This window comes from Lampetra fluviatilis, chromosome 17, assembly GCF_964198595.1.
Source record: "Lampetra fluviatilis chromosome 17, kcLamFluv1.1, whole genome shotgun sequence".
NCBI classification, from domain to species: Eukaryota; Metazoa; Chordata; class Hyperoartia; order Petromyzontiformes; family Petromyzontidae; genus Lampetra; species Lampetra fluviatilis.
Window position 1 is genome coordinate 322,541 of NC_136291.1, and position 25,035 is coordinate 347,575.

A 25,035-nucleotide genomic window follows, 5' to 3' on the forward strand; every position below is an offset into this window, starting at 1 on the left:
TACACGCAGAGTACACGGCACACGCAGACGCTCTGTGAGTCATCCCGCAGACGCTCCGAGCGGTTCAATGAGCGCCTCGGGCGGCACGGTCCGTGGGGGGGGGCCCGGTGAGCGACCCACGCCACGCTCCGCTCTGCGTGGCGGAGCGTGGTAACCTCGGGTCGCCCTGCCTTCCCGGTGAGGAGGAGGAGGAGGAGGAAGAGGAGGAGGTGTAGGAGGAGGAGGCGGAGGGATTCGTCTTCAGAAGCCGAATTCACAAACAGCGGCGACCGCTCCCGCCGCTCGGCAGCCGGGTCACGACCTCTCGTCGTGGCGCGCGACTCCTCTGTGTGACACGCGGTGACTGGGTGTGTGTGTGTGTTGTCACGAGGTGTTACGGGTGTGTGTTGTGTAGTAGTGTGTGTGGTGTGTGTGGTGAGGTGTGCAGTGTGTATGTGGCGGTGTGCGTGTTGTGGTGTGTGTGTGTGGTGGTGTGCGGTTCGTGTGACCGTGTGGTGTGCGGTGTGTGTGTGGCGGTGTGCGGTGTGTGCGTGGCGGTGTGCGGTGCGTGTGTGTGTGGCGGTGTGCAGTGTGTGTGGGGTGGTGTGCGGTGTGTGTGTAGCGGTGTGTGTGGGGTGGTGTGCGGTGTATATGGGGTGGTATGTGGTGTGTGGCGGTGTGCGGTGTGTGTGTATGGTGATGTGCGGTGTGTGTGGTGCGTTGTCGTGTGGTCTGTGTGGTATGTGTGGTGTGTGTGGTGGTGTGTCGTGTGGTAGTGTGCGGTGTGTGTGTGCTGATGTGCGGTGTGTGTGGCGTCGTGTGGCGTGCAGTGTGTGTTTGGTGGTGGGTGGTGTGTGTGTGGCGGTGTCTGTGGTTGTGCAGTGTGTTGTGTGGTTGCTTGTGGTGGTATGCGGTGTGTGTGGTGTTCTGTCAACATGGCTCAGCACCGTTGCCCGACCTCTGCGCGCCGCACGAGCGACGTCACCACTTGCCCCTCTGGCCAGCCGACCTCTCCGGGGTCCAGCAGGGGGTGTGCGTGCCGCTCGCTCGGCTCGAGTCGGTCGTGGCGGCGGCCGCGTGGCCACGGAGCCCGCGGCACGCACGATGAATTGAGCGCTCATCCGTGTACGGTGGGGTGGGGGGGGTGCGTCGAGGGCGCCCGGACGGTTCGGGGAGGGGCGCCGTCCTTCCGTTGTCGTACCGACGACGTTCGCGCGTGGCCGGAGGGGGCCCACGGTCAGGCGGGCCGCACCGATCGGCCCCCCCGGTAGCAGCAGCGGCCAAGCTCGTTGACAAGTCCCCCTCCTGCGGTCGCCGCCGTCGATGGCAAAACACAGCCGCCGCGCCGTGCTGCGACCACGCAACTTTGCGCCGCCCGAACCGTGAACATTAAGGGGGGCGCATCTGCCGTTCGCAAACTCTCAGACAAAGCAATTGGGTGGACAATGAGGGACGTGACCCCAAGGGCGACGTGGCCACGAGTCCCAGGCCTTGGAACGTATCGCGCCGGCCTTCCCACCGCCAGCTGTCCCCGTCACAGGGAAGATGAAGAATGGCCGCCCCGCCCCCCCCCCCCCACGATGCCAGCGGCGGCCGCCCTGCTGCCCGTGAAGCTGCTGCGGTGGAGCCGCTTCTCCGTCGCGCCGGCTGCGGGTCCCCTCCCGCTCGTCACGCGGCGCACGCTGAACGAGTCCGGTGCCGCCGGGCCGGCCCGGCCGTGGCCGCTGCGAGCCGTGTCACGTGTGGGCGGCGCCCGCCGCCGTTTGGCTCGTCGAGTCGAAGGCTCCGTGGCTCTCGGTGCGTGTCCACCACGGCGCCCATCCCCGTAACGAGCTCCGTGTGTTTGTGCGCGGCAGCCACGGAGACCGGCCAGGACTTCTGTCCCATGTTCTTCACGCACGATCGCGCCATGGAGGAGATGTTCTGCGTCTGCATCCAATTGCTCAACAAGACTTGGAAGGAGATGAGGGCGACGTCGGAGGACTTTGGGAAGGTAAGGACTCGCTCGCTCGCTCACTCGCTGGCTCGCTGACTCCCTGGCTCACGCTATTTGGCTGCGAGATGTGTGGTTATGTGGTGCGACGTGCAATGCCTTTGTTTTCAAACATTCACGCGCGTTCTTCATTCGCAACTGTCGGTAATCCGCATCGTTAAACCCCCCCACTCGACGCACGCAGCACCAGCGCACCACCGCCGAAATGCACGCCACCGTTCGTGTCCGGCGTGAGCCGATACGGCGGCGGCGGCGCGTGTTGTGACGTGGCCGAGGAAGGACAGATGGGGGTAGGGGTGGGGGGTAGGGTTAGGGAGGGTGGGTGGCAATGGGGGTCGGGGTAGAAGCCCCTGGGGTACAGGGGTGTTCCAGCAGCACGGCACTGCCAGACGCCACTGATGGTGATCGTGGGCGACGGGAGCGGAGCGGCAGGATGTGTGGAGGGCCGGGGGGTGGGGGTGAACGTGGGGGTGAATGTGGGGGGTCATAGGAAGGAGACGTGGGTATGAAGGGGGGGCCAATCCCAGCCTAAGTGACAAGCTGCCACTCCAGAACGATTTACCCAGAGTCGTGGGGGGGGGGGGCTTGTGTGATGTGGGGGGCTGTGGAAGGCCCCCCCAGCCCCCACCGAGGACGCGCTGTCAGGCCGCGGTGGAGCCGTGTGGGATGGGGGACCTCACTGATTGTAACGATCACCTGTTATTAATATCGCAAATTGGGCTCTTTTAGAACGCACAATTGGGTCACTGTTCCTGTGAGCGTGGGAGGACAGCTGGCTCAGAAGCTCCTGTGCCAAGGCGCTGCGGTGTCTTCGCTTCCGTGTGTGGGCTGATGTGTCGGTGCTTGATGTGTCAGGGGCTGATGTGTCGGTGCTTGATGTTTAAGTGCTTGATGTGTCAGGGGCTGATGTGTCAGTGCTTGATGTGTCAGGGGCCGATGTGTCAGTGCTTGATGTGGTGGTAGCGACTGATGTGTCAGGGGCTGATGTGACATTGAGGTCTTTAACCTGGATAGAATAAATCTGTGAACACACGAGACAAAGGGCCCCCTTACCGCCTTAACAGACTGTTGGGGCAAGTGCTGTTAGCGGGTAGCACCTATGAAGGCCGGCAGGACACACGAGGGGATCGGTGGCCGGGTTCGTGGCGCAGCGCGGTAACCACTGCACCATCGCTCCCCGTCCATGAACAAACGCGCACATATACACGCATGCACACACGCACCCTTCCGTTGTGCGTGCGTGTGGGGTATGGTTTTACGCTCACGTGTGCGTTCCTCCTCGTGTTGGTCGAGTATTGTGTCAAACTCTCATTCGTCTCTCGACGGGCGTGTGTTGTTGTGTGGTGGGGGGGGGTAGTGACGGTTAGCGCTACGTTGCGTTACGAACCCAGCGACCCGAGTTTGAGTTCCACTCACGGGCAACGCCAGTTGACGATTATCTAAACTAGTCCTGCACCTCCCCTAGGTCGACTCATCCTCAAATGAGTACCTGGTGCGGTGTGTAAACATTGCAACTAGGGATACAAAGGCGGCCGGGCGTGGTTCTGGCCACCTAACCCCTTGTGCGCCATGTCGGCCTTCATAGGTGCTGACTGACAGCACTTGCCCCAACAGGCTGTTAAGCCGATACTGGGGATGTTTGTACCGTACGCGTTTGTGTAGTGTGCGTGTGTGGTGTGTGCATGCGTGTGGTGTTTGCGTGTCTTTAGTGTGTGTGCTTGTAGTGTGCGTGTGTGGTGTGTGTGTGGTGTGTGTGTGTGTGGTGTGTGTGTGGCAGCCGTTCAGCTTTGAGCTCAATAATAATTTGAAAAACTCAGCGGGGGGTGGGGGGGTGCGGTGCGGTACACAGCCGACAGCCGTCACTCGAACCCCCGCAGAGCCCGCCACGCAGTGGGTGCGAATAGATGACAGTCACCACGACGACGATGACGACGCTGGGAGCGATGACGATGGCGATGGTCTCCAGAGCACAGCCAGGGACACGCCGTGCACCACGCCGATTGCGAGCGTTCGTGGCGATCGCGGTAGGGATGTCTCCGCGAGGGGCGGTCACGATGTCGTCCAGCTCGGCGCCGTCACTCGGTTCGGCGGCGCCAGCGACGTGGCGGTCCGTGGCGCGGCACGGTTTCGTCCGGACCGGTGCGGCGTGCCGCCGTGGTGCATCCGGACGTGGTGTGGTGCGGACCGTGCCGGCGAGACCTGGCAAGCCGTCGGGTGTCGGTGACGTTTGTTTCCGGTGTGACGTGGAGGTGGATGGATGTGCCGGTCGGAGCACGGCGTGGCACGGCGCGGCCGGTTCTGTCGCGGGGTGCTCGCGCCAGCAGGAACCGGCGAGCCGTGCTCGCCACCGCCGCACGTGCGTCCGCCCGGGCGCTCGCTCCGTCCATCCGTACGACTGCGCGGCATCGGCATTAATTACTCAGCTAATGGGCTCATTGGGATGCGCAGCCGAGTCTCGCCAGCCCGGCACGGAGACACAACCCACACCACCGCGATGACGCCTGCTCACACACGCGGTCAATGCCCACACTGCCAGGACAAAGATCCCCCATCTCGCTTTTAACAGACTGATAGGGCACGTGCTGTTGTGAGCACCTACTAAGGCCAGCACGACACACGCTAAGCCGCCTTTGTCTTCCCAATGCTGATGTTTCCACAGCACACCGGCTTCTCATTTAAGGCTGAGTTGACCTCGGGTATGCGCTAGCCTGGTACGGATCTTGGCCGTAAGTGAGAATCGAACTGGTGCAGTGCACTAACCACTGCGCTTCTGGCCCCAAATAAAGATGCAGCAAAAGATCCCCGGTATAGCCTTAACAGCCTCTTGGGGAAAGTGCTGTTAGCCATCACCTATGAAGCGCGGCACAGCACACGAGGGGGTGGGTGGCCAGCACCACACCTGGCTGCCTTTGTCTCCCCAGTAGCGATGTTCACACACCGCACCGGGTACTCATTTTAGGCCGAGTCGACCGAGGGGAGGCCCAGGACCGGTTCAGATAATTGTCACCGGTGTTGGTCGTGAGCGGGAATTGAAACCGTGTCGCCGGGTTCGTAGCGTAGCATCGCGCTAACTGCTACACTACCGCTCCCCACAACACACACACTCGCAGACACACACACAGACACACTCACAGACACACTCACGCACACTCGCGCGTACGGTGTGTGAACATCGCCACTGGGGAGACAGAGGCGTCCCACCCCCTCGTGTGCCGTGGCAGCCTTAATAGGTGCTCGCTAACAGCACATGCCCGAACAGTCTGGCAATGGCTAGGCTGGGGGATGATTGTCTTAATGTGTGCGCGCTGTGAGGAGGTTAGGGAGGGTAATGTCTTCGTACTGCCACTGCGGTGGCGCTGTTGCCACACAGAGTGCGATGTCCATGATTGACATTCTCAATTAGGGCTCCGGTGACATTTCGTAATGAAAGTGTGGAGATCTAAATGAGCACTGGAGGCTGATCTGGCTCTGCCATCATCACCGCTCCTCGTGCGCAGGGGGCTGGCACCGTTCCGCATCGTCGTCATCAACCTTGGCCAATCCACTGCTGGATGAAGGCTTCCTCCCCAAGCCAACTCTGCCATCTCTTGCAATCACATTTCTCTCTGCTTCATTGCTGTACTTGGCGCAGGTAGGCATGGTTATCTTTTAGAGAGAGAGAGGGAGAGGTGGTCAGTCACAGGCAGAGGAGGTGAGGAAGGTCTTGAGCCTTGCACGCAGCACGGATGGCTGGTTGAAGGTAATTCCAGACGGCGGGGGCAGCAGAGGTGGCTGAGCGGAGCGCCCTCCGGCCTCCCCGCCGCGGGGCCGCGCGTGCCGCTTGGTGTCGTTCCCGTGCCGGAGTCGCGTCTCCTCCGTGCGCTTTCATCTGCGGCGTGGCGGCCGTCAGAGGCGCGCGTTTGAAATCCGCTTTTTGCCGTTCGTGACGTGGAGAGCGGGGCGACCCGCTGGGCTCGCTTTCATCGCTTGCACCCACGCACCCCTCTCCTCCGCGAAGCCCCGAATTGTAGACGTCTCGTATGGAGACCCATACTGTCATAGGGACCCATACGCTCACATCGGGAGCAATAAACTCTAAATATATAGAGACTCATGAACTCACGTAGTCTAGACTCATCGACCCAGAAAGGGACCTATGCAGGGACCCAAACTCACGTGACCCCCGTATGGAGATCCATCGACTTGCATGGCTGGCTCGGGAGCCTTCAGCAGGTGCTCCCCGGAGCTGAACACTTCCCTCCCACGCACGCACGGCGCCTCTCCCTCCACATTAGGGTTGGGGGGGCGGGGGCAGGGAGGGAGGGAGGGAGAAGCGACGCGGTTTCAGCCCTCTCGTGCGATTGGAGTGCGGCCGTGGCGGCGGCGGTGGTGGTGCTCCCCGCGCTCGCACGGTGGGGATGTGGTGGGCGGAGGGATCGCGGTGGGGGCCGCTGGGGGCCGCTGGGTGACGCTCGCTCCGCCTGCGCGGGACTACCCCGTGGTCGCTGTTCTCAGATCGCGTTGCCCGTCCGCCTGTCCGCCCGCGAAGCCTCGCACCGCGTCCCGGCCGACAGCCATGGCCTCCCGGGGAGGTAAGCGCGGCCGTGGCGACGGCGGTCGTGTTTGCGGCCGCGGCGGTTGCCGTGGCGTCGCCGACGCCTATCGCCCGCCCCGATTCGGTCGAGGGTTTTGTTTTTCTGTCGAGAGAATGAACGAGCGGCACAATGGCAACGGCCTCGGCGCGGCTCCCTGCGTCTCCTCCCTCCGCTCCCGGCGCCCAACGCGACGCTCGCCACCGAATGCGAGCACTACGCGAGAGACGAAACGAGGAGCGGACGAGTTCGTGCGTGCGTGTGCGTAAGTGCGTGCGCGTGCGTAAGTGCGTGTGCGAGCGCGTGCGTGCGCGAGCGAGTGCGTGCGTGTGTGCGCGCGCGTGTGTGCGCGCGCGTGCGTGCGTGCGTGCGTGCGCGCGCGTGCGTGCGTGTGTGTGCGTGCGTGCGTGTGAGTGCGTTTGTCGGTCGCTACGGCCGGTCAAGGGTTGAGGAGGGAGAAGTAAAAATCGCGAGCGCAGCAGCAGCAGGAGGAGGAACGCGCGAGCAGGTGGCGCGGAGGGAGCGGCGCTCTGGGGGGTCTGCGAGGCCGCCCCCCGGCAGACGGCCGGCGCCGCCCCCCTACCCCCCGCTCAGCCGCCACGGCGAGCGGCGGGGACGGCGCCGCTCGGCCATCGGCACGGGGGAGGGGGGGCGGCGAGGAGAGATGGAGAAGGGATGGGGATGAGAAGAGGGAGCGGTAGGAATGAGAGGATGGATAAGAAGGAGTTGGGGTAAGAGGTGGGATGGGAGAAAGATAAATTAATGGGAGGAAAAGAGAATGGATCGCAGTATGAGAAGAGTTGAGGAGGGATGGGATGAGGACTGATTAGCAGCGGAGAGAAGCGACGAGAAGTTGCATGAGAGATGGGAGGACAGGATTGGGAAGATTAATGGAAAGAGGCTTTGAGAGAGGGGGAGTGTGATGACGGAGGAGGGATGAGACGTGGAAAGGGATTAGGCTGAGATTAGGATGAATGTGCGTGTGGATGTGTACTGTAGCGGTGAGCGCTACGCTGCGCTACGAACCCGGCGACCCGAGTTGATTCCCGCTCACGGCCAACACCGGTGACGATTATCTGAACCGCTCTTGGGTCGACCCAGGTGCGGTGTGTAAACATCGCCGCTCGGGAGACAAAGGTGGCCGGGCGTGGTGCTGACCACCCACCTCCTCGTGTGCCGTGCCGGCCTTCACTGGTGCTCGCTAACAGCACTTGCCCCAATAGTCTGTTCAGGCTTTACGGGGTATCTTTGTCTTTGTTGGTACGTGTGGATGCTGTGGGGATGAGATCGTTGCTCGCAAGCGCTGAGCACAAATCCCTCGATGCATCGCGACCTGGCGGCTCCGTCCGATGGTTTTGCAACAAGCACCCCACCAATCGTGGAACAATGGAGCCGGGACAGAGACCACCGGCGGGGGGTTTGTGCCGTGGCCGCTCCGGCGCAACCCGGAGGAGCGAGCACGCGGCGAGCACGCGGCGAGCACGCGGCGAGCACGCGGCGAGCACGCGGCGAGCACGGCGAGCGATCTCCGTGTGTCCGTGTGTGTGCGCGCGTTCCCGTGGTGCGCACGTGTTTGTGTGCGCGCGCGCACACACGCGTACCCGTTAATCTGTGTCTGTACGTGCGTACGCCTCTGTTTACACACACGCGCACCCTCACGCACACGTGCCGGGCCACACCGCCGTGCTCGCTCGCAGCACTTGGCCCCGACAGCCCGTGTGGGCTACACGGGGGACCTTTGTCTGCGTGTGATCGATTCTTATTAGACGGATGGGAGGCAGGGGAGCTGCGTGGATTCACGGCGCCCGCGCGGGTGGAGCGGAGCGGCGAGCGGCCTCGCTCCCTCCCGCCTCTCCGCGTTGCCGCGTGGTGTGGGCGGGGGGGCGAGGGGCGGCGTCGTCGCGACTCTTCGTCTCGCGGGCGAGGGGCGCTCGGGAACGGTGGTGCAGGAAGCCACGGCACGGCTTGGTGCTGGGGTTTTTTTTTTATCCCGGCAGTTTCCACTTTTGAGATTTGCGTTTGGATATCGCCAACGTCGCGGTCGCTGCTGGGATTGTCCATCGGCGCCACACGACGTGCCGACCCGGCGCCCACGGGCCGCTCGCTGGAGCCCATTTGTTCCCGCTCGTCTTCACCTTTAAAGGTCGCGGAGCCTCGCGCAGATTCACACGCGTGTGCCAGTGCGCGCGTGTGTGAGGAGCAGGCACAGTAGGGGGCACACGTGGTACATTGGCCAGTCATCTCAGTCGGGCAACCCGTGGCACCTGGGTCTGCCCCGTGACCTCCCAGCGGGCGTTCGACACTTCACGTGGCCTTAGCGTGCACCTAGCCTGGCACAAGTACCGTGGTGACGTCACCACCACTTAGTGGCGAATGGCGGTTGTTGTTGTTGTGGGGAGCGGTAGTGTAGCAGTCAACGTGCCGCTGTACAAACCTGGTGATCCGAGTTCAATTCGCGCTCGCGGCCACCACCGGTGACGATTACCTGAACTGAACCTGGGCCTCTCCGAGGTTCACTCACATAAGTAGCGGTGCGGTGTGTAAACATCGGCACCAGGGGAGGAAAAAGCAGTAATCCTGGCCATCCACCCCCTCGTGTGCCATGCCGGCCTTCATAAGATGCTCGCTAACAGCACTTGCCCCAACAGTATATGAGAGATCTTCGTCTTTTGTGTGTGTGTCACCATGCGTGAACGCAAGCGTCCGTGTGTGCGTGTGTTCACGGGTGATTATCGTCGCGGTAAACAGCGACACCGGATTGCGAGCGTGATCCTTGACCTCCTGGGCCTTGTACCAGCAGCAGCAGCAGCGGCGCCGGCCAAGTGTCTGTGGAGGCGGAGACGGCCGAGCCCCCGGGGTCGTGCCCCCCCCCCCACCCTCCCCCCCCCCCCCCCCCCCGAGATAGCCAGTGCCGTCTCCTCGCGCGTGAATCACCGTTACGACCGTTTCGATTGTCGCAGAATTACGGCGCGACCCTCCTCGTCGGGTTACGGCGCTGGGACCGGGGTCCCGTGGTGGCGTGCGCCGTGGAGCCGTGGCGCGTTCAATCGAGCGCTATAACCACCGACCGCTTGCTGCGCCGGATCGAGCGGCGCCCTCGGACCCCGCCGCGGGTCGTGGCACGGCGCCCGTCCGCGGCGGTGCCGCTGTCGTGGGGTGACCCGTGACCTGGGTCGCTCGGCGGTCGGCAGGGCTGGCTCTGGGAACACGGCAGCAGCTGAAGCCTGTCGAGCCACGAGTTGCCATGGCGAGTAGAGTCGCACGGTTTGGTGGCAGAGAACTCTAGCCAACCAGATGCTCGCCTGAACCCTAGCCCTAGCACACCAGCCAATCGGTTATGAGCACTCACGGTGATTTCCTGCTCCTGTTTACAGCCCTGAGCCAGTGGTGGATATTCCACAATCCTATGACCGGGGCAAGTCTATCCATGTGACAACTCCTGTTAGCTTCCGCACACAACAGGGTGTTTGATTTTATTAACCCTGGTGGGATGATGGGCTGAGTCAATCGCCAACCGAGATTTGAACTCGCAACCGCTTCCTCCCCCACCCGGCGTTTGCGTTCCGCACGAGCTGCGTGGTGCGCCCCGGGCTCGGCGAGCCACCGTGAGCCGCACTCAGCCGAGTGACTGATTTTAAATTTAGCATCATCTAGTGGGTAGCGAGCGGCTCCCTCCTCCGCTGTCTGCCCTGCACCCATCTCACCACGCTGTTAATCTGCTTTTCCATTACGAACTGCAAATTGCAGAGACGAGTGAGAGCGCAAGAGAGAGACAGAGAGAGAGAGCGGGAGAGAGAGACGGAGCTGGAGAGAGATTGAGAGAGAGACGAAGTGAGAGAGAGAGAGCGAGAGAGAGAGAGACGGAGTGAGAGAGAGAGAGAGTGGGAGTCTTCACTGTTGCATGGCAAATCGCCACTTTCTCGAGGCACCTCATTACGTTCTCCAATTTGGATCGGTCACAGACGTGGGGGGGTGAGAGATCTTCACCCGGGGGCCACGCGATGCCTGAGCCAGGGCTGGGGTGGACGGCGCTGGCGATGACGTAAGTGGCGTCGGTGTGTACCTCGTGCTAGCGTACGTGTGGATGGTGTCTGTGTGTGTGTGTAGGTAGGTATTGATGGTGTGTGTGTAGGTGTGGATGGTGTGTGTGTGTGTGTAGGTGTGGATGGTGTCTGTGTGTGTGTAGGTAGGTGTTGATGGTGTCTGTGTGTGTGTCAAGGCCTATGATACCATCATAGTAGGCCTGGGCTCTGGGTTGTTCTTCGTGCTTTCGGAGTCCCTGACCCTCTGCTCACGATCATTAAGGACCTTCATGATGGTCAGCGGGCCCGGGTAAAACTACGTGGCCGGGAGTCAGAGCCATTCCTTGTACACCTTGGGGTGCGACAGGGATGTCCTCTGGCTCCCACATTATTTAACATCTATTTCGACCGCGTAGTTCGTGAAGCCTTTGAAGGCTGTACCACAGGAATTTCCATCTGGTACAGATACAATGGGAGACTGATCGATGCCCAGGTGCGGCCAAGGGATTGCTCCCTATTGGTCAACCATGTTATGTATGCCGATCTGGTAATTGCTGCTCACTCAGAGGAGAAGTTGGAGGCGGTACTGCTGAAACTGGAGCGTGCCACTAAGAGATGGGGCCTTACCATCAGCCCTACCAAAACTAAGTACCTGCCTGGGTATTTTGTACTATCGGGCAACCCACCCCCACAACTCCCAATCGGTGATGGAGCAGTTGTGGAGAGAGTGGAGAGTTTCCCATACCTGGGCAGTGTGCTCATGACTGGCTCCAGTTTGACAGCAGAGGTCTTACTCAGAATCAGTCGAGCGGCATTATCTTTTCATCGGTTGCGTAACGCTATGTGGAAGCTACCTGGTCTGTCGCTCCGCACGAAGCTTCAAGTCTTCTCGGCCATGGTCATTCCCTCCCTTCTCTACACTTGCGAAACGTGGACCCCCCTAATGGAGCATCTTCGCCGATTGGAAACATTTAGGCTGGCCTGCCTATGATCCATCCTGGGTTTAACCAGGCTGGATTGTGTGAGGAGCTCACAAATCCTTGAAAGATCTGGGCAAAGTCCCATCGGTGAGCTCCTCCGGCAGGCAAGGCTGCGTTGGCTGGGTCATGTAGCCCGCATGCCCAATCACCGCATGCCTAAACAGCTTTTGTTCGGCCAGATAGAGGGGGCTAAACGGGCGCGGCACGGGCTAGAGAAGAGATGGAGTGATGTGGTACAGGAGGATGTGGAGCTGAGTGGACTTGCCGATGACAGGTACCAGCGGTGTCAAGATCGGCCACTGTGGAGGAGGCTCGTGAAAGACGCTGCTGGGCAGTTGGAGGCAGTCGCCCTCCAACAATAACGGAGGGCGGAGGAGCGACGCTCACAACAACCAGCGGAGCGCCGGGTGGCTAAAGGAAAGCCAGTTGGCACAGTAGGGGGCACAGGTGGTGCATCAGCCAGTCATCTCAGTCAGTTGACCCATGGCACCTGCTGGGTCTGACCCGTGACTTTCCAGCGGGCGTTCGACACTTCACGTGGCCTCCAGGTGCACATTGCCTGGCACAAGCATCGTGGTAATGTCACCGCCACTTAGTGGCCAATGGCGGTTGTTGTTGAATGGCGGTTGTTGTGTAGGTGTGGATGGTGCGTGTGTGTGTAGGTGTTGATGGTGTGTGTGTGTGTAGGTGTGGATGGTGTGTGTGTAGGTGTGGATGGTGTCTGTGTGTGTGTGTAGGTGTGGATGGTGTCTGTGTGTGTGTCAGTGTGGATGGTGTCTGTGTGTGCAGGTGTTGATGGTGCTTGTCTGTGCATTGAGGATACTTATGATGGTACTGGCGGTCATTTTTACGACGGTGTCGATGGTGCTGGTGTAAGTGTTGATAATGGCCGGAGGCGCCAGTGGTGGCGTTTGGCATACGCGTTGTCGTTTCCGAAGCTCGCGCAGATGCCGGTGCTTGTGTCGATCCTCGGGTGAGAGCACTGGTGCTGTCGACGGTGTCGGAGGCGAGGGTGATGATGCCGGTGCCGGTGGACCCCTGCCCAGGTGATGCAGGTGGTGCGTGAGCAGATCGTGCGAGCGCTCGTCGCGAGGCCCAAGTCTCTCGACCAGTTCCGCAACAAGCTGCAGTCGCTGAGCTACACGGAGATCCTGAAGATCCGCCAGACGGAGAGGATGAGCCAGGAGGAGGGCGACTCCCACACCGCGCCCATCGTGTCAGTTCCCCTCCACGCGACGCCCCCCGCCGCCAGCGGTCGCAACAAGGGGGGGGGGGGGGGGTGGCGCTGCGTGGGCACCGCGAGGGATTTCACCGCACGCGTAGGGAGTGGTGGCGCAGTGGTAGCGCGCCCCGCTACGAAGCCGACGACCGGCTCGTGAATAAAGATAAGTGACATATTCTAACCGGTTCCATGCCTCGGTAGACTCAGCCTTGACTGAGGACCTGATGCCGTGGGTAGACATCACCGGTCGGAAGACAAAGACGGCCGAGCGAGTTACTCGCCACGCGACCCCCTCGTGCGCCGTGCAGAGGTTCACAGGTGCTCGCAAACAGCGCTTGCCCCGACAGTCTGTTCAGGCTGTACGGGGGAGCGTAGTCTGATTGCGTGCGGCTCTGAGCTTCCCTGCCCTGTGCTCTGCCCCCACTCCCGACCCCCCCCCCCACGCTTCCCCCCAGGGAGCTCAGGGAGAAGCTGCAGCCGGAGATCTTGGACCTGATCAGGAAGCAGCGACTCAACCGGCTGTGTGAGGGGACGCTGTTCCGCAAGATCAGCAGCCGGCGCCGCCAAGGTGCAGCAGCCACACGGGACACCGGGACACAAGACGTGGGACACGAGACGTGGGACACGGGACATGAGACACGGGACATGAGACACGGGACATGAGACATGGGACACCGGACACGGGACGCGGTGGGACATGGGACGCGGGACACGGGACGCGATGGGACGTGGGACACGGTACATGAGACGCGGGACACGAGACGTGGGACACGGGACACGAGACGCGGAACATGGGACACGGGACGCGATGGGACGTGGGACACGGGACACGAGACACGGGACACGAGACGCGGAACATGGGACACGGGACGCGATGGGACGTGGGACACGGGACACGAGACGCGGGACACGAGACGTGGGACACGGGACACAGGACGCGGGACACGGGACACGTGCCATGGGACACAGGTGTGAACAGTGGCCTCAATCGAGGACCCCGGAACGCTGCGACTCTGTGATTGAAATCACCGCTCGAAATGACGACAAACCGCATCCCGACAGAGACGTTCGTACAGACAGAGAGTTATTGCTGCGCACCTCCGTGCGTCGTTCAACCTACGAGTTGCGGTACTAACGGCGCCGCCGCCGCCGCCGTGCGGTTCTGTCTCCCAGACAAGTACTGGTACTGCCGGCTCGCGCAGAACCACAAGGTGCTTCACTACGGCGACGTGGAGGAGGGGACGGGGGTTCCGTCTATCGAAGCCCTGCAGGAGAAACGTGAGTCTCGCTCCGGCGGCGTAACGCGAGTGAGGGGGGGCGGGGGGAGGGTGGGGGGGGCGCCACGGCTGAACACTCTCCGGTATCGTGGGGGGCAGCGGCGGCGGCTCGGTTCAAAATAAAAGCCACCGCGTAGAACGCAGGCGGCGTCGTGTGTTCACTTCCCCCGGCGTGTTTGCCGAGCCTCCGAGTCGCTCACCCTCGATAAGTGAGGAGCGGCTTGTGATTAAACGCAGCGCCCATAACTACTATCCGTCCTCGGGCAATGGAGAGCGAGCCAATAAAATTCACACGCAGACCATTGGCCTGCTTCCCGCATCTGTTCCTCGACACGGACCACGGAACCATTTGTCGCGCATGCCGTTGGCCGCACGGCCTGCTGGGAGCGCGTATTGCAGCAAGCAAGAATGATTCAACCGTGCACCGGTTTCCACATTCGGCGTGTCGTCGGCTGGGACCTGCAAAATAAAGATTCGTATTTTTTAGATGTGGAGGGACCGATATGGGAAGGAGGGCATTGGTTTGCGTGTTTATCTTGGTTTACCGCGCGAGTTTTAAAACCGCAAGGCGATTTTGTCACCGAACGATCGAGAGTGGCGGCGCAACGCGGAGTTTCTCGCGATGACGCCGCCCTCGTCGCACGTGGATTCCGCAGTGGCCATCGTCGACGTGAAGGCGGTGGTGACAGGGAAGGACTGCCCCCACCTCAAGGATAAGAGCACCCAGAGGCAGAACAAGGTACAGCGCGCCACACCGCCGCCACCGCGAGGGGTCCCTCGTCACACACACGCACTTCGGCTTGCACGCGTCCCGCGGTGTCCACGTGGTGTTCACGTGGTGTCCACGTGGTGTTCACGTGGTGTTCACGTGGTGCCCACGTGGTGTTCACGTGGTGATCACGTTGTGTTCACGTCGTGTCAACATGGCGATCACGTGGTGTCCACGCGGTGTCCACGTGGTGTTCACGTGGTGTTCACGTTGTGTTCACGTTGTGTTCACGTGGTGTTCACGTGGTGTTCACGTGGTGATCACGTGGTGATCACGTGGTGTTCACGTGGTGTTCACGTTGTGTTCACGTTGTGTTCACGTGGTGTCCACGTGGTGTTCACGTGGTGTTCACGTGGTGTTCACGTTGTGTTCACGTTGTGTTCACGTCGTGTCACCGTGGCGATCACTCCGTGTTCACGTGGTGTTCACGTGGTGTCCACGTGGTGATCACGTGGTGTCCACGTGGTGTTCACGTGTGCCATGCGTTGCTCACAGGAGATGCAGGACCTGGCGTTCTCCATCCTCCACGACCCCGACGAGGCCCTCAACTTCATCGCCCCCAACAAGTACGAGGTGAGCGCCGCGCCATCCACCCATTCGTCGTTCACGAACAACGAGCGCAGAACCGGCTGGAGCGTGTGGCACGCACTCGGTCGCCGCCCCGCTCCCGGAAAATCTCAACGTGTCCTGGGCTTCCCCTAGGTCCAATCGGCCTCAAACGAGTACCCGGTGCGGTGCACGTGAAACATCGCCGCAAGCGGCGCTTGCCACGACGGTTTGCTGAGGCCGCGTGGGGGATCTTTGTCTTTGTGCGTGGGGAGCAGTACTGCGTGTGGACGGACGGGCTGAGCGCCCTGCTGGGAAAGGAGATGGGCAGCGAGTACACGCGCACCGACCTGGAGATGCTGCTCAGCATGGAGATCAAGCTGCAGCTGCTGGACCTGGAGAGCATCCCCATCCCTGAGACGGCGCCGCCACTCCCCAAAGAGCCGAGCAACTTCGACTTTGCCTACGACTACAGCTAGCCCCCCCCTCGCCCCACACGGCCACCCTCCTCGCCCCCTCTCCTTGCCCCCCCTCTTCTTGCCCCCCTTTGCTCTCCCCCTCGCCCCCCCCCCCCTCGCCTCCCTCTCCCACTCCCCGCGGCGTCCGCGACGTGATGGGCCCCGCCGACAACTGCCGTCGCCGGCCTTGCCGCTGGGGCGCAACCCTGCGCCTGACCCGTGAACCTTGACCCCGGGTCTCCCTCCTTTCTCCGCCTCCTCTCCTCATTTTCCCCAGTTTCTCTCCCTGGTCTCCCTCCTCCTCCCCCCACCCCACCGTGATCTACCTTCGTCTGCTCCCCGATTTGCCCCTGCGCTCCCTCTCCCCCGTTTTGCCGCCGCTGCGTTCTGCCGCCGGGACGGCGAGCGTTCAGCACGGCTAGCGCCAGACTCCGGTCAAACCCGCGCAATGATCCGTGTTCGGGTCGGCACCGAGCGATCGTCGGCCGGCGTAGTCAGAGTGCGGCGTTTCCTTGTGAGCGCGGAGCTCGACAGATACCCCCGCCCATCGACAAAGCTCGGCTCCCGCGGCGTCGTCAAACGCACGCCGTCGACGAAGTCCCTAATGTCACGTTGACAATGTGAACATGTTGTACTTTCTGTCATTAACTCTGTCGTCTCCTAACCCTGTGAGGTCCGCGACGGGCCGTGGCACGGCACGGGACCGCAAGGCAGCCGCGTTTGTGGTTGTGCCCGTGGGGGAGAGGCGAGCGGTTGGTGCCGGCGCCGTTACTTTCCATGGCTCGGTGCCGTGGCTCGGTGCCGTGGCTCGGTGCCGTGGCTCGGTGCCGTGGCTCGGTGCCGTGGCTCGGTGCCGTGGCTCGGTGCCGTGGCTCGGTGCCGTGGCTCGGTGCCGTGGCTCGGTGCCGTGGCTCGGTGCCGTGGCTCGGTGCCGTGGCTCGGTGCCGTGGCTCGGTGCCGTGGCTCGGTGCCGTGGCTCGGTGTGACCCACGGCAAAAATTCCGCGTAAACCGGCGTTTGCGTCGCGGCTGGAATCGGAGCCATGGATTGGTGTGGCCTCGTCTCGCGATCCGTGCCCTGGTGATCCCCAGGGCCGGGGCGACCGGGGAGTTTATTAAATTCCCGTCGTAGTTTTCAGAGCTCGGAGACTTAAGACGTTCCGTGCATTGGTTGCGTGTCAGCTTTTCTCCGCATCGCTGCCGATATCCCCCGCGAAGGCAGTATTATACCAGAGCAGTATTGTGTGTGTGTGTGTGCTTGTGTGCGCGTGTGTGTGCGTGCGTGCGCTTGATGATCGTTCGCTGCGTTTGTGCCACCGTAGCGAGATCGCCCGTCAGGTTGGTGTACGAGTTGTGGTTAACCAGCACAGTCTTCGTCCAATAAAGATGTTCGATATTTAACGCCGCCTGTCGAACGCCGTCCTTTCTCGCACCTCTCGTCTCCGGCGTTCCCCCCCACTCCCCTCTCTCCCCGAGTAGCTATAACTTCGCTGAAACAGGGACATCTCGGCCCCTAGCTTTGCATGCTTTCATCAGTGCTGCCTGTCTCCGGTCGTCACGCCAATGACAAATCTGTTTTATGATTGAGGAAAACGTCGTGGTTTGAACCCCGTCCGGGTGCAGCGTGACGCGCGGAGACCGGCACACGCTGGCGTTGGTACTCCCGGTAGCGCCCGGACCTTCGACCGGAGACCACGCCGAGCAATTTGCCTCTCGGTGTAAAGGTCACGGCCTGAATCGATCGCGCCGCCTCGCCCGGGTGTCCCGGGGGCCTCCTCTCAGCTCCACGCCCACGCTGGTCGGGGGTCGCCCGGATAGTGGGGCGAAGGTCACCGCCGCCGCGCGGACCGTGCCGAGGGTCACAGAGCCGGCGGGAGCCGAGCTGCGTCTATGGCGGACGCGGAGAGCGGGGAGGAGCGGCGGGGAGCGTTCCGCCTGCAGGCTGTGTTGGACGAGTTCCGCGGTTGCGTGGACGAGCGGGGGGACGTGCTGCTGGCGGGATACCTGCTCGGGTGGAAGGAGCTGGTGAGGTACGCAGAGCCCGGGGGCACGGAGAGGCGGTGCGAAGTGGGGATGGTCAAGAGGAGCGGCCGTGGCGGTGGCTGGCTGGCACTGAGGGCTGTGATCCCCAGCGTCTCGCTGAATATTTTCCGGCTCGCTGGTTAGATCGGAGTAGGGGGCATTTGATTCGTAATAGGCACAGCCGTCGATGTACAGTGGATGTGGTGTGCCACTTATCCAGACAGATCTGGTCCTGATTGTGACACGGCTGTAAGTGATGACATGCTGTGGGTGACTGGCGGGGTCGGCTCGCAGAAGTGTGGTGTTGGCATGTGGGAGGAAACTGGAATTACCAGAGAACACTCACACGCCAGGGGGTAACCTCTTCCAAGCAGTTTACCAGACTCGAGCCTGCTTACCTTGTGAGATCCGACGAGATCAGGTGCATTCATGGCGGGTGAATGTGACAGCGACGTGTTGTGACCACAGTGACTAAAGCTGTTAGATGCCCATGATCAGAGCTCTGTGAAACGGAGTTTTGACCGGGACTCTCAATGTTGCCATTTTGGCCTAATTTTCTACGTGGCAATCTTCACCCCCTTACTGCGAAAAGTTGGCAGGACCCTCCTAACAACGAGTCGTGAGATTTGGTGCGGGTTTCCTGGACCCCACCCCACTCCACCTCGCCGCGCCTCGCCGTGTCCGCGCTGCTGCAGGTTCATGAACGGCCTGGGCGCCGTCTTCTCCTTCATCTCGAGGGACGCGGCGACGAAGATCAACATCCTGCAGGGCCTGCTCGACGGAGAGGAGGCACACAACTACCGCACCCTACAGGCCATGGCCCGACTGGAGGTGGCCCGCACTCCGGCATTCTCTGCAGCACCCGGCCACGTGCACTCGGGCTGCCGCGACTTCCTGCGCCTGCACCGCGCGCTGCTGTGGCTGCACCTGTTCCTGGAGAAGCTGCGCGCGAGCGACGAGGCCTCGGAGCGGCCCTCCGTCCTGTGCGCCGAGGCGTACGGGGCCTCTCTCGCTCAGCATCACCCGTGGCTGGTGCGCAGGGCCTCGGCCCTGGCCTTCCGCACGCTGCCCGCCCGCCAGGTCTTCCTGGCCCGGCTGGGCGCGGGCCCCGAGAAGGAGGTTCTGGCCGTGCTGGGAGAGACGGTACCGGCCATCGTGAAGGTGTATGACATCTCGCAGCGCCTTTACGAGCACTACCAGATCCTCTCCCTGCCGTAGGAAAGGGTTTGGCGATTCACCCTGAAGTTGGGAAGTTCGGAAACACGATGGTATTGGATGGCGACTGTCGATGGAGCGTGCGGGTGTGCGTGGATCCATCTGTGCAGAGCTCCCAACGATGCCCTGTCGTGTGCCTGGTGGGTTTTCTCTATGTACTGTGGTTTTATAAAGAAAAATACTGGAAGAACTGGTTCGATTTTGACAAAAATGACGTACTAACCTACGTCGATTTTTACGAAAAAAAATCCTCATGTTTTTGGAAAATTCAATAAGGAAGTCATCGTATGCACTAAAACTGTAGTGCTGCCTGATTATTTTCATGAAAAATGCCTTTATTCTGCCAAAAAATCAAGAAAAACATCCAGGTAGTTGTTGAAAATTTCAAAAATAACGCAATAATTTAAATGGTTTTCACGAGAATGTGCTCGTCTAAGTACGGCCCATTGTTGTATTAAAAAAATACTGGCAGGAAATGTGGTTCGATTTTGACAAAAATGACGTACTAACCTATGTCGATTTTTATGAATACATTTTCCTCATGTTTTCAGAAAATTCAATAAAGAAGTCACTCATTTGCAATAAAACAGTAGTTCTGCCTGATTTTTTTCATGAAAAATGCATTTATTCTGAAAAAAATTGGGGGGAAAAAACATCCACGTAGTTGTGAAAAAATAAATAAATAATCAATAAATACATTCCAATGGTTTTCACGAGAATGGGCTCGCCTAAGTACGGTCCATTGTTTTATAAAGAAAAATACTGTGGTTCGATTTTGACAAAAATGACATACGTCGATTTTTACGAAAAAATGTTTTTCATGTTTTCGGAAAATTCAATAAGGAAGTCATATGCACTAAAACTGTAGTGCTGCCTGATTATTTTCATGAAAAATGCCTTTATTCTGCCAAAAAATCAAGGAAAACATCCAGGTAGTTATTGAAAATTTCTAAAAGAACGCAAAAATGTCAATGGTTTTCACGAGAATGTGCTCGCATAAGTACGTCCCATTGTTTTATTTAAAAAAAACTGGCAATAAATGTGGTTCGTTTTTGACAAAAATGACGTACTAACCTATGTCGATTTTTATGAATAAATTTTCCTCATGTTTTCAGAAAATTCAATAAAGAAGTCACTCATTTGCACTAAAACAGTAGTTCTGCCTGATTATTTTCATGAAAAATTCATTTATTCTGAAAAAAATGGGGGGAAAAAACATCCACGTAGTTGTTAAAAAATAAAAAAAAATAAAAAAAATTGCAATGGTTCTCACGAGAATGGGCTCGCCTAAGCACGGTCCATTGTTTTATAAAGAAAAATACTGGAAAATACTGTGGTTCGATTTTGACAAAAATGACATACTAACCTGTGTCAATTTTTACGAAGAAAAAATCCTCATGTTTTCGGAAAATTCAATAAGGAATTCACTCATGTGCATTACAACTGTAGTTCTGCCTGATTATTTTCATAAAAAAATATTTTATTCTGAAAAAAATTGGAAAAAAAACCATCCAGATTATTGTTGAAAAATGCTAAAACACGCTAAAATTTCAATAGATTTCACGAGAATGTGCTCGCATAAGTACGGCCCATTGTTTTATTAAAAAAATACTGGCAGGAAATGTGGTTCGATTTTGACAAAAATGACGTACTAACCTATGTCGATTTTTATTAATACATTTTCCTCATGTTTTCAGAAAATTCAATAAAGAAGTCACTCATTTGTACTAAAACTGTTGTTCTTCCTGATTATTTTCATGAAAAATTCATTTATTCTGAAAAAATGGGGGGAAAAACATCCACATAGTTGTTAAAAATTTTTAAAAAAACGCAAAATTGCAATGGTTTTCACGAGAATGGGCTCGCCTAAGCACGGTCCATTGTTTTATAAAGAAAAATACTGGAAAATACTGTGGTTCGATTTTGACAAAAATGACGTACTAACCTATGTCGATTTTTATGAATAAATTTTCCTCATGTTTTCAGAAAATTCAATAAAGAAGTCACTCATTTGCACTAAAACAGTAGTTCTGCCTGATTATTTTCATGAAAAATGCTTTTATTCTGCCATAAAATCAAGAAAAACATCCAGGTAGTTGTTGAAATTTTCAAAAAGAACGCAATAATTTCAATGGTTTTCACGAGAATGTTCTCGTCTAAGTACGGCCCATTGATTTATAAAGAAAAATACTGGCAAGAAATGTGGTTCGATTTTGAAAAAATGACGTACTAACCTATGTCGATTTTTATGAATAAATTTTCCTCATGTTTTCGGAAAATTCAATAAGGAATTCACTCATTTGCACTGAAACAGTAGTTCTGCCTGATTATTTTCATGAAAAATGCCTTTATTCTGCCAAAAAATCAAGAGAAACATCCAGGTAGTTGTTGAAAATTTCAAAAAGAACGCAAAAATTTTAATGGTTTTCACGAGAATGTGCTCATCTAAGTACGGCCCATTGATTTATAAAGAAAAATACTGGCAGGAAATGTGGTTCGATTTTGACAAAAATGACGTACTAACCTATGTCGATTTTTATAAATAAATTTTCCTCATGTTTTCAGAAAATTCGATAAAGAAGTCACTCATTTGTACTAAAACAGTAGTTCTGCCTGATTATTTTCATGAAAAATGCCTTTATTCTGCCAAAAAATCAAGAAAAACATCCAGGTAATTGTTGAAAATTTCAAAAAAAACGCAAAAATTTCAATGGTTCTTACGAGAATGTGCTCGTCTAAGTATGGCCCATTGATTTATAAAGAAAAATACTGGCAAGAAATGTGGTTCGATTTTGACAAAAATGACATACTAACCTGTGTCGATTTTTACGAAGAAAAAATCCTCATGTTTTCGGAAAATTCAATAAGGAATTCACTCATGTGCATTACAACTGTAGTTCTGCCTGATTATTTTCATAAAAAATTATTTTATTCTGAAAAAAATTGGAAAAAAAACCATCCAGATTATTGTTGAAAAATGCTAAAACACGCTAAAATTTCAATAGATTTCACGAGAATGTGCTCGCATAAGTACGGCCCATTGTTTTATTTAAAAAATACTGGCAGGAAATGTGGTTCGATTTTGACAAAAATGACGTACTAACCTATGTCGATTTTTATTAATACATTTTCCTCATGTTTTCAGAAAATTCAATAAAGAAGTCACTCATTTGTACTAAAACTGTTGTTCTTCCTGATTATTTTCATGAAAAATTCATTTATTCTGAAAAAATGAGGGGAAAAACATCCACATAGTTGTTAAAAATTTAAAAAAAACGCAAAATTGCAATGGTTTTCACGAGAATGGGCTCGCCTAAGCACGGTCCATTGTTTTATAAAGAAAAATACTGGAAAATACTGTGGTTCGATTTTGACAAAAATGACGTACTAACCTATGTCGATTTTTATGAATAAATTTTCCTCATGTTTTCAGAAAATTCAATAAAGAAGTCACTCATTTGCACTAAAACAGTAGTTCTGCCTGATTATTTTCATGAAAAATGCTTTTATTCTGCCAAAAAATCAAGAGAAACATCCAGGTAGTTGTTGAAATTTTCAAAAAGAACGCAATAATTTCAATGGTTTTCACGAGAATGTTCTCGTCTAAGTACGGCCCATTGATTTATAAAGAAAAATACTGGCAGGAAATGTGGTTCGATTTTGACAAAAATGACGTACTAACCTATGTCGATTTTTATAAATAAATTTTCCTCATGTTTTCAGAAAATTCGATAAAGAAGTCACTCATTTGTACTAAAACAGTAGTTCTGCCTGATTATTTTCATGAAAAATGCCTTTATTCTGCCAAAAAATCAAGAAAAACATCCAGGTAATTGTTGAAAATTTCAAAAAAAACGCAAAAATTTCAATGGTTCTTACGAGAATGTGCTCGTCTAAGTATGGCCCATTGATTTATAAAGAAAAATACTGGCAAGAAATGTGGTTCGATTTTGACAAAAATGACATACTAACCTGTGTCGATTTTTACGAAGAAAAAATCCTCATGTTTTCGGAAAATTCAATAAGGAATTCACTCATGTGCATTACAACTGTAGTTCTGCCTGATTATTTTCATAAAAAATTATTTTATTCTGAAAAAAATTGGAAAAAAAACCATCCAGATTATTGTTGAAAAATGCTAAAACACGCTAAAATTTCAATAGATTTCACGAGAATGTGCTCGCATAAGTACGGCCCATTGTTTTATTTAAAAAATACTGGCAGGAAATGTGGTTCGATTTTGACAAAAATGACGTACTAACCTATGTCGATTTTTATTAATACATTTTCCTCATGTTTTCAGAAAATTCAATAAAGAAGTCACTCATTTGTACTAAAACTGTTGTTCTTCCTGATTATTTTCATGAAAAATTCATTTATTCTGAAAAAATGAGGGGAAAAACATCCACATAGTTGTTAAAAAATTTTAAAAAAACGCAAAATTGCAATGGTTTTCACGAGAATGGGCTCGCCTAAGCACGGTCCATTGTTTTATAAAGAAAAATACTGGAAAATACTGTGGTTCGATTTTGACAAAAATGACGTACTAACCTATGTCGATTTTTATGAATAAATTTTCCTCATGTTTTCAGAAAATTCAATAAAGAAGTCACTCATTTGCACTAAAACAGTAGTTCTGCCTGATTATTTTCATGAAAAATGCTTTTATTCTGCCAAAAAATCAAGAGAAACATCCAGGTAGTTGTTGAAATTTTCAAAAAGAACGCAATAATTTCAATGGTTTTCACGAGAATGTTCTCGTCTAAGTACGGCCCATTGATTTATAAAGAAAAATACTGGCAGGAAATGTGGTTCGATTTTGACAAAAATGACGTACTAACCTATGTCGATTTTTATAAATAAATTTTCCTCATGTTTTCAGAAAATTCGATAAAGAAGTCACTCATTTGTACTAAAACAGTAGTTCTGCCTGATTATTTTCATGAAAAATGCCTTTATTCTGCCAAAAAATCAAGAAAAACATCCAGGTAATTGTTGAAAATTTCAAAAAAAACGCAAAAATTTCAATGGTTCTTACGAGAATGTGCTCGTCTAAGTATGGCCCATTGATTTATAAAGAAAAATACTGGCAAGAAATGTGGTTCGATTTTGACAAAAATGACATACTAACCTGTGTCGATTTTTACGAAGAAAAAATCCTCATGTTTTCGGAAAATTCAATAAGGAATTCACTCATGTGCATTACAACTGTAGTTCTGCCTGATTATTTTCATAAAAAATTATTTTATTCTGAAAAAAATTGGAAAAAAAACCATCCAGATTATTGTTGAAAAATGCTAAAACACGCTAAAATTTCAATAGATTTCACGAGAATGTGCTCGCATAAGTACGGCCCATTGTTTTATTTAAAAAATACTGGCAGGAAATGTGGTTCGATTTTGACAAAAATGACGTACTAACCTATGTCGATTTTTATTAATACATTTTCCTCATGTTTTCAGAAAATTCAATAAAGAAGTCACTCATTTGTACTAAAACTGTTGTTCTTCCTGATTATTTTCATGAAAAATTCATTTATTCTGAAAAAATGAGGGGAAAAACATCCACATAGTTGTTAAAAAATTTTAAAAAAACGCAAAATTGCAATGGTTTTCACGAGAATGGGCTCGCCTAAGCACGGTCCATTGTTTTATAAAGAAAAATACTGGAAAATACTGTGGTTCGATTTTGACAAAAATGACGTACTAACCTATGTCGATTTTTATGAATAAATTTTCCTCATGTTTTCAGAAAATTCAATAAAGAAGTCACTCATTTGCACTAAAACAGTAGTTCTGCCTGATTATTTTCATGAAAAATGCTTTTATTCTGCCATAAAATCAAGAAAAACATCCAGGTAGTTGTTGAAATTTTCAAAAAGAACGCAATAATTTCAATGGTTTTCACGAGAATGTTCTCGTCTAAGTACGGCCCATTGATTTATAAAGAAAAATACTGGCAAGAAATGTGGTTCGATTTTGA

At 54.7% G+C, this 25,035-nt stretch overlaps 2 protein-coding genes across 9 annotated transcripts in view; both read left to right on the forward strand.

Moving 5' to 3' along the window:
• Positions 1–17,217, forward strand: part of LOC144936778 (engulfment and cell motility protein 1-like) — a 38,643-nt gene extending 21,426 nt beyond the window's left edge. For 6 of the 8 annotated variants that reach the window (XM_078863914.1, XM_078863911.1, XM_078863915.1 and 3 more), the window contains 7 exons: positions 1,836–1,972; positions 12,592–12,761; positions 13,223–13,335; positions 13,941–14,045; positions 14,701–14,783; positions 15,309–15,386; positions 15,638–17,217. In XM_078863914.1, the coding sequence (XP_078720040.1) occupies positions 1,836–1,972; positions 12,592–12,761; positions 13,223–13,335; positions 13,941–14,045; positions 14,701–14,783; positions 15,309–15,386; positions 15,638–15,838 (887 nt within the window). In that variant the 3' untranslated portion in view covers positions 15,839–17,217. Of the gene's footprint in view, positions 1–1,835; positions 1,973–6,369; positions 6,544–10,187; positions 10,586–12,591; positions 12,762–13,222; positions 13,336–13,940; positions 14,046–14,700; positions 14,784–15,308; positions 15,387–15,637 lie in introns of those variants that run through there. The other 2 variants (XM_078863917.1, XM_078863918.1) reach the window with 2 other exon arrangements.
• A 142-nt stretch (positions 17,218–17,359) lies between these two features.
• Positions 17,360–20,211, forward strand: LOC144936782 (ceramide-1-phosphate transfer protein-like). Its single transcript, XM_078863922.1, has 2 exons — positions 17,360–17,846; positions 18,534–20,211. Exons 1-2 carry the CDS (start codon positions 17,707–17,709, stop codon positions 19,054–19,056), a joined length of 663 nt encoding a protein of 220 aa, XP_078720048.1. The 5' UTR covers positions 17,360–17,706; the 3' UTR covers positions 19,057–20,211.
• Positions 20,212–25,035: the final 4,824 nt, after the last annotated feature.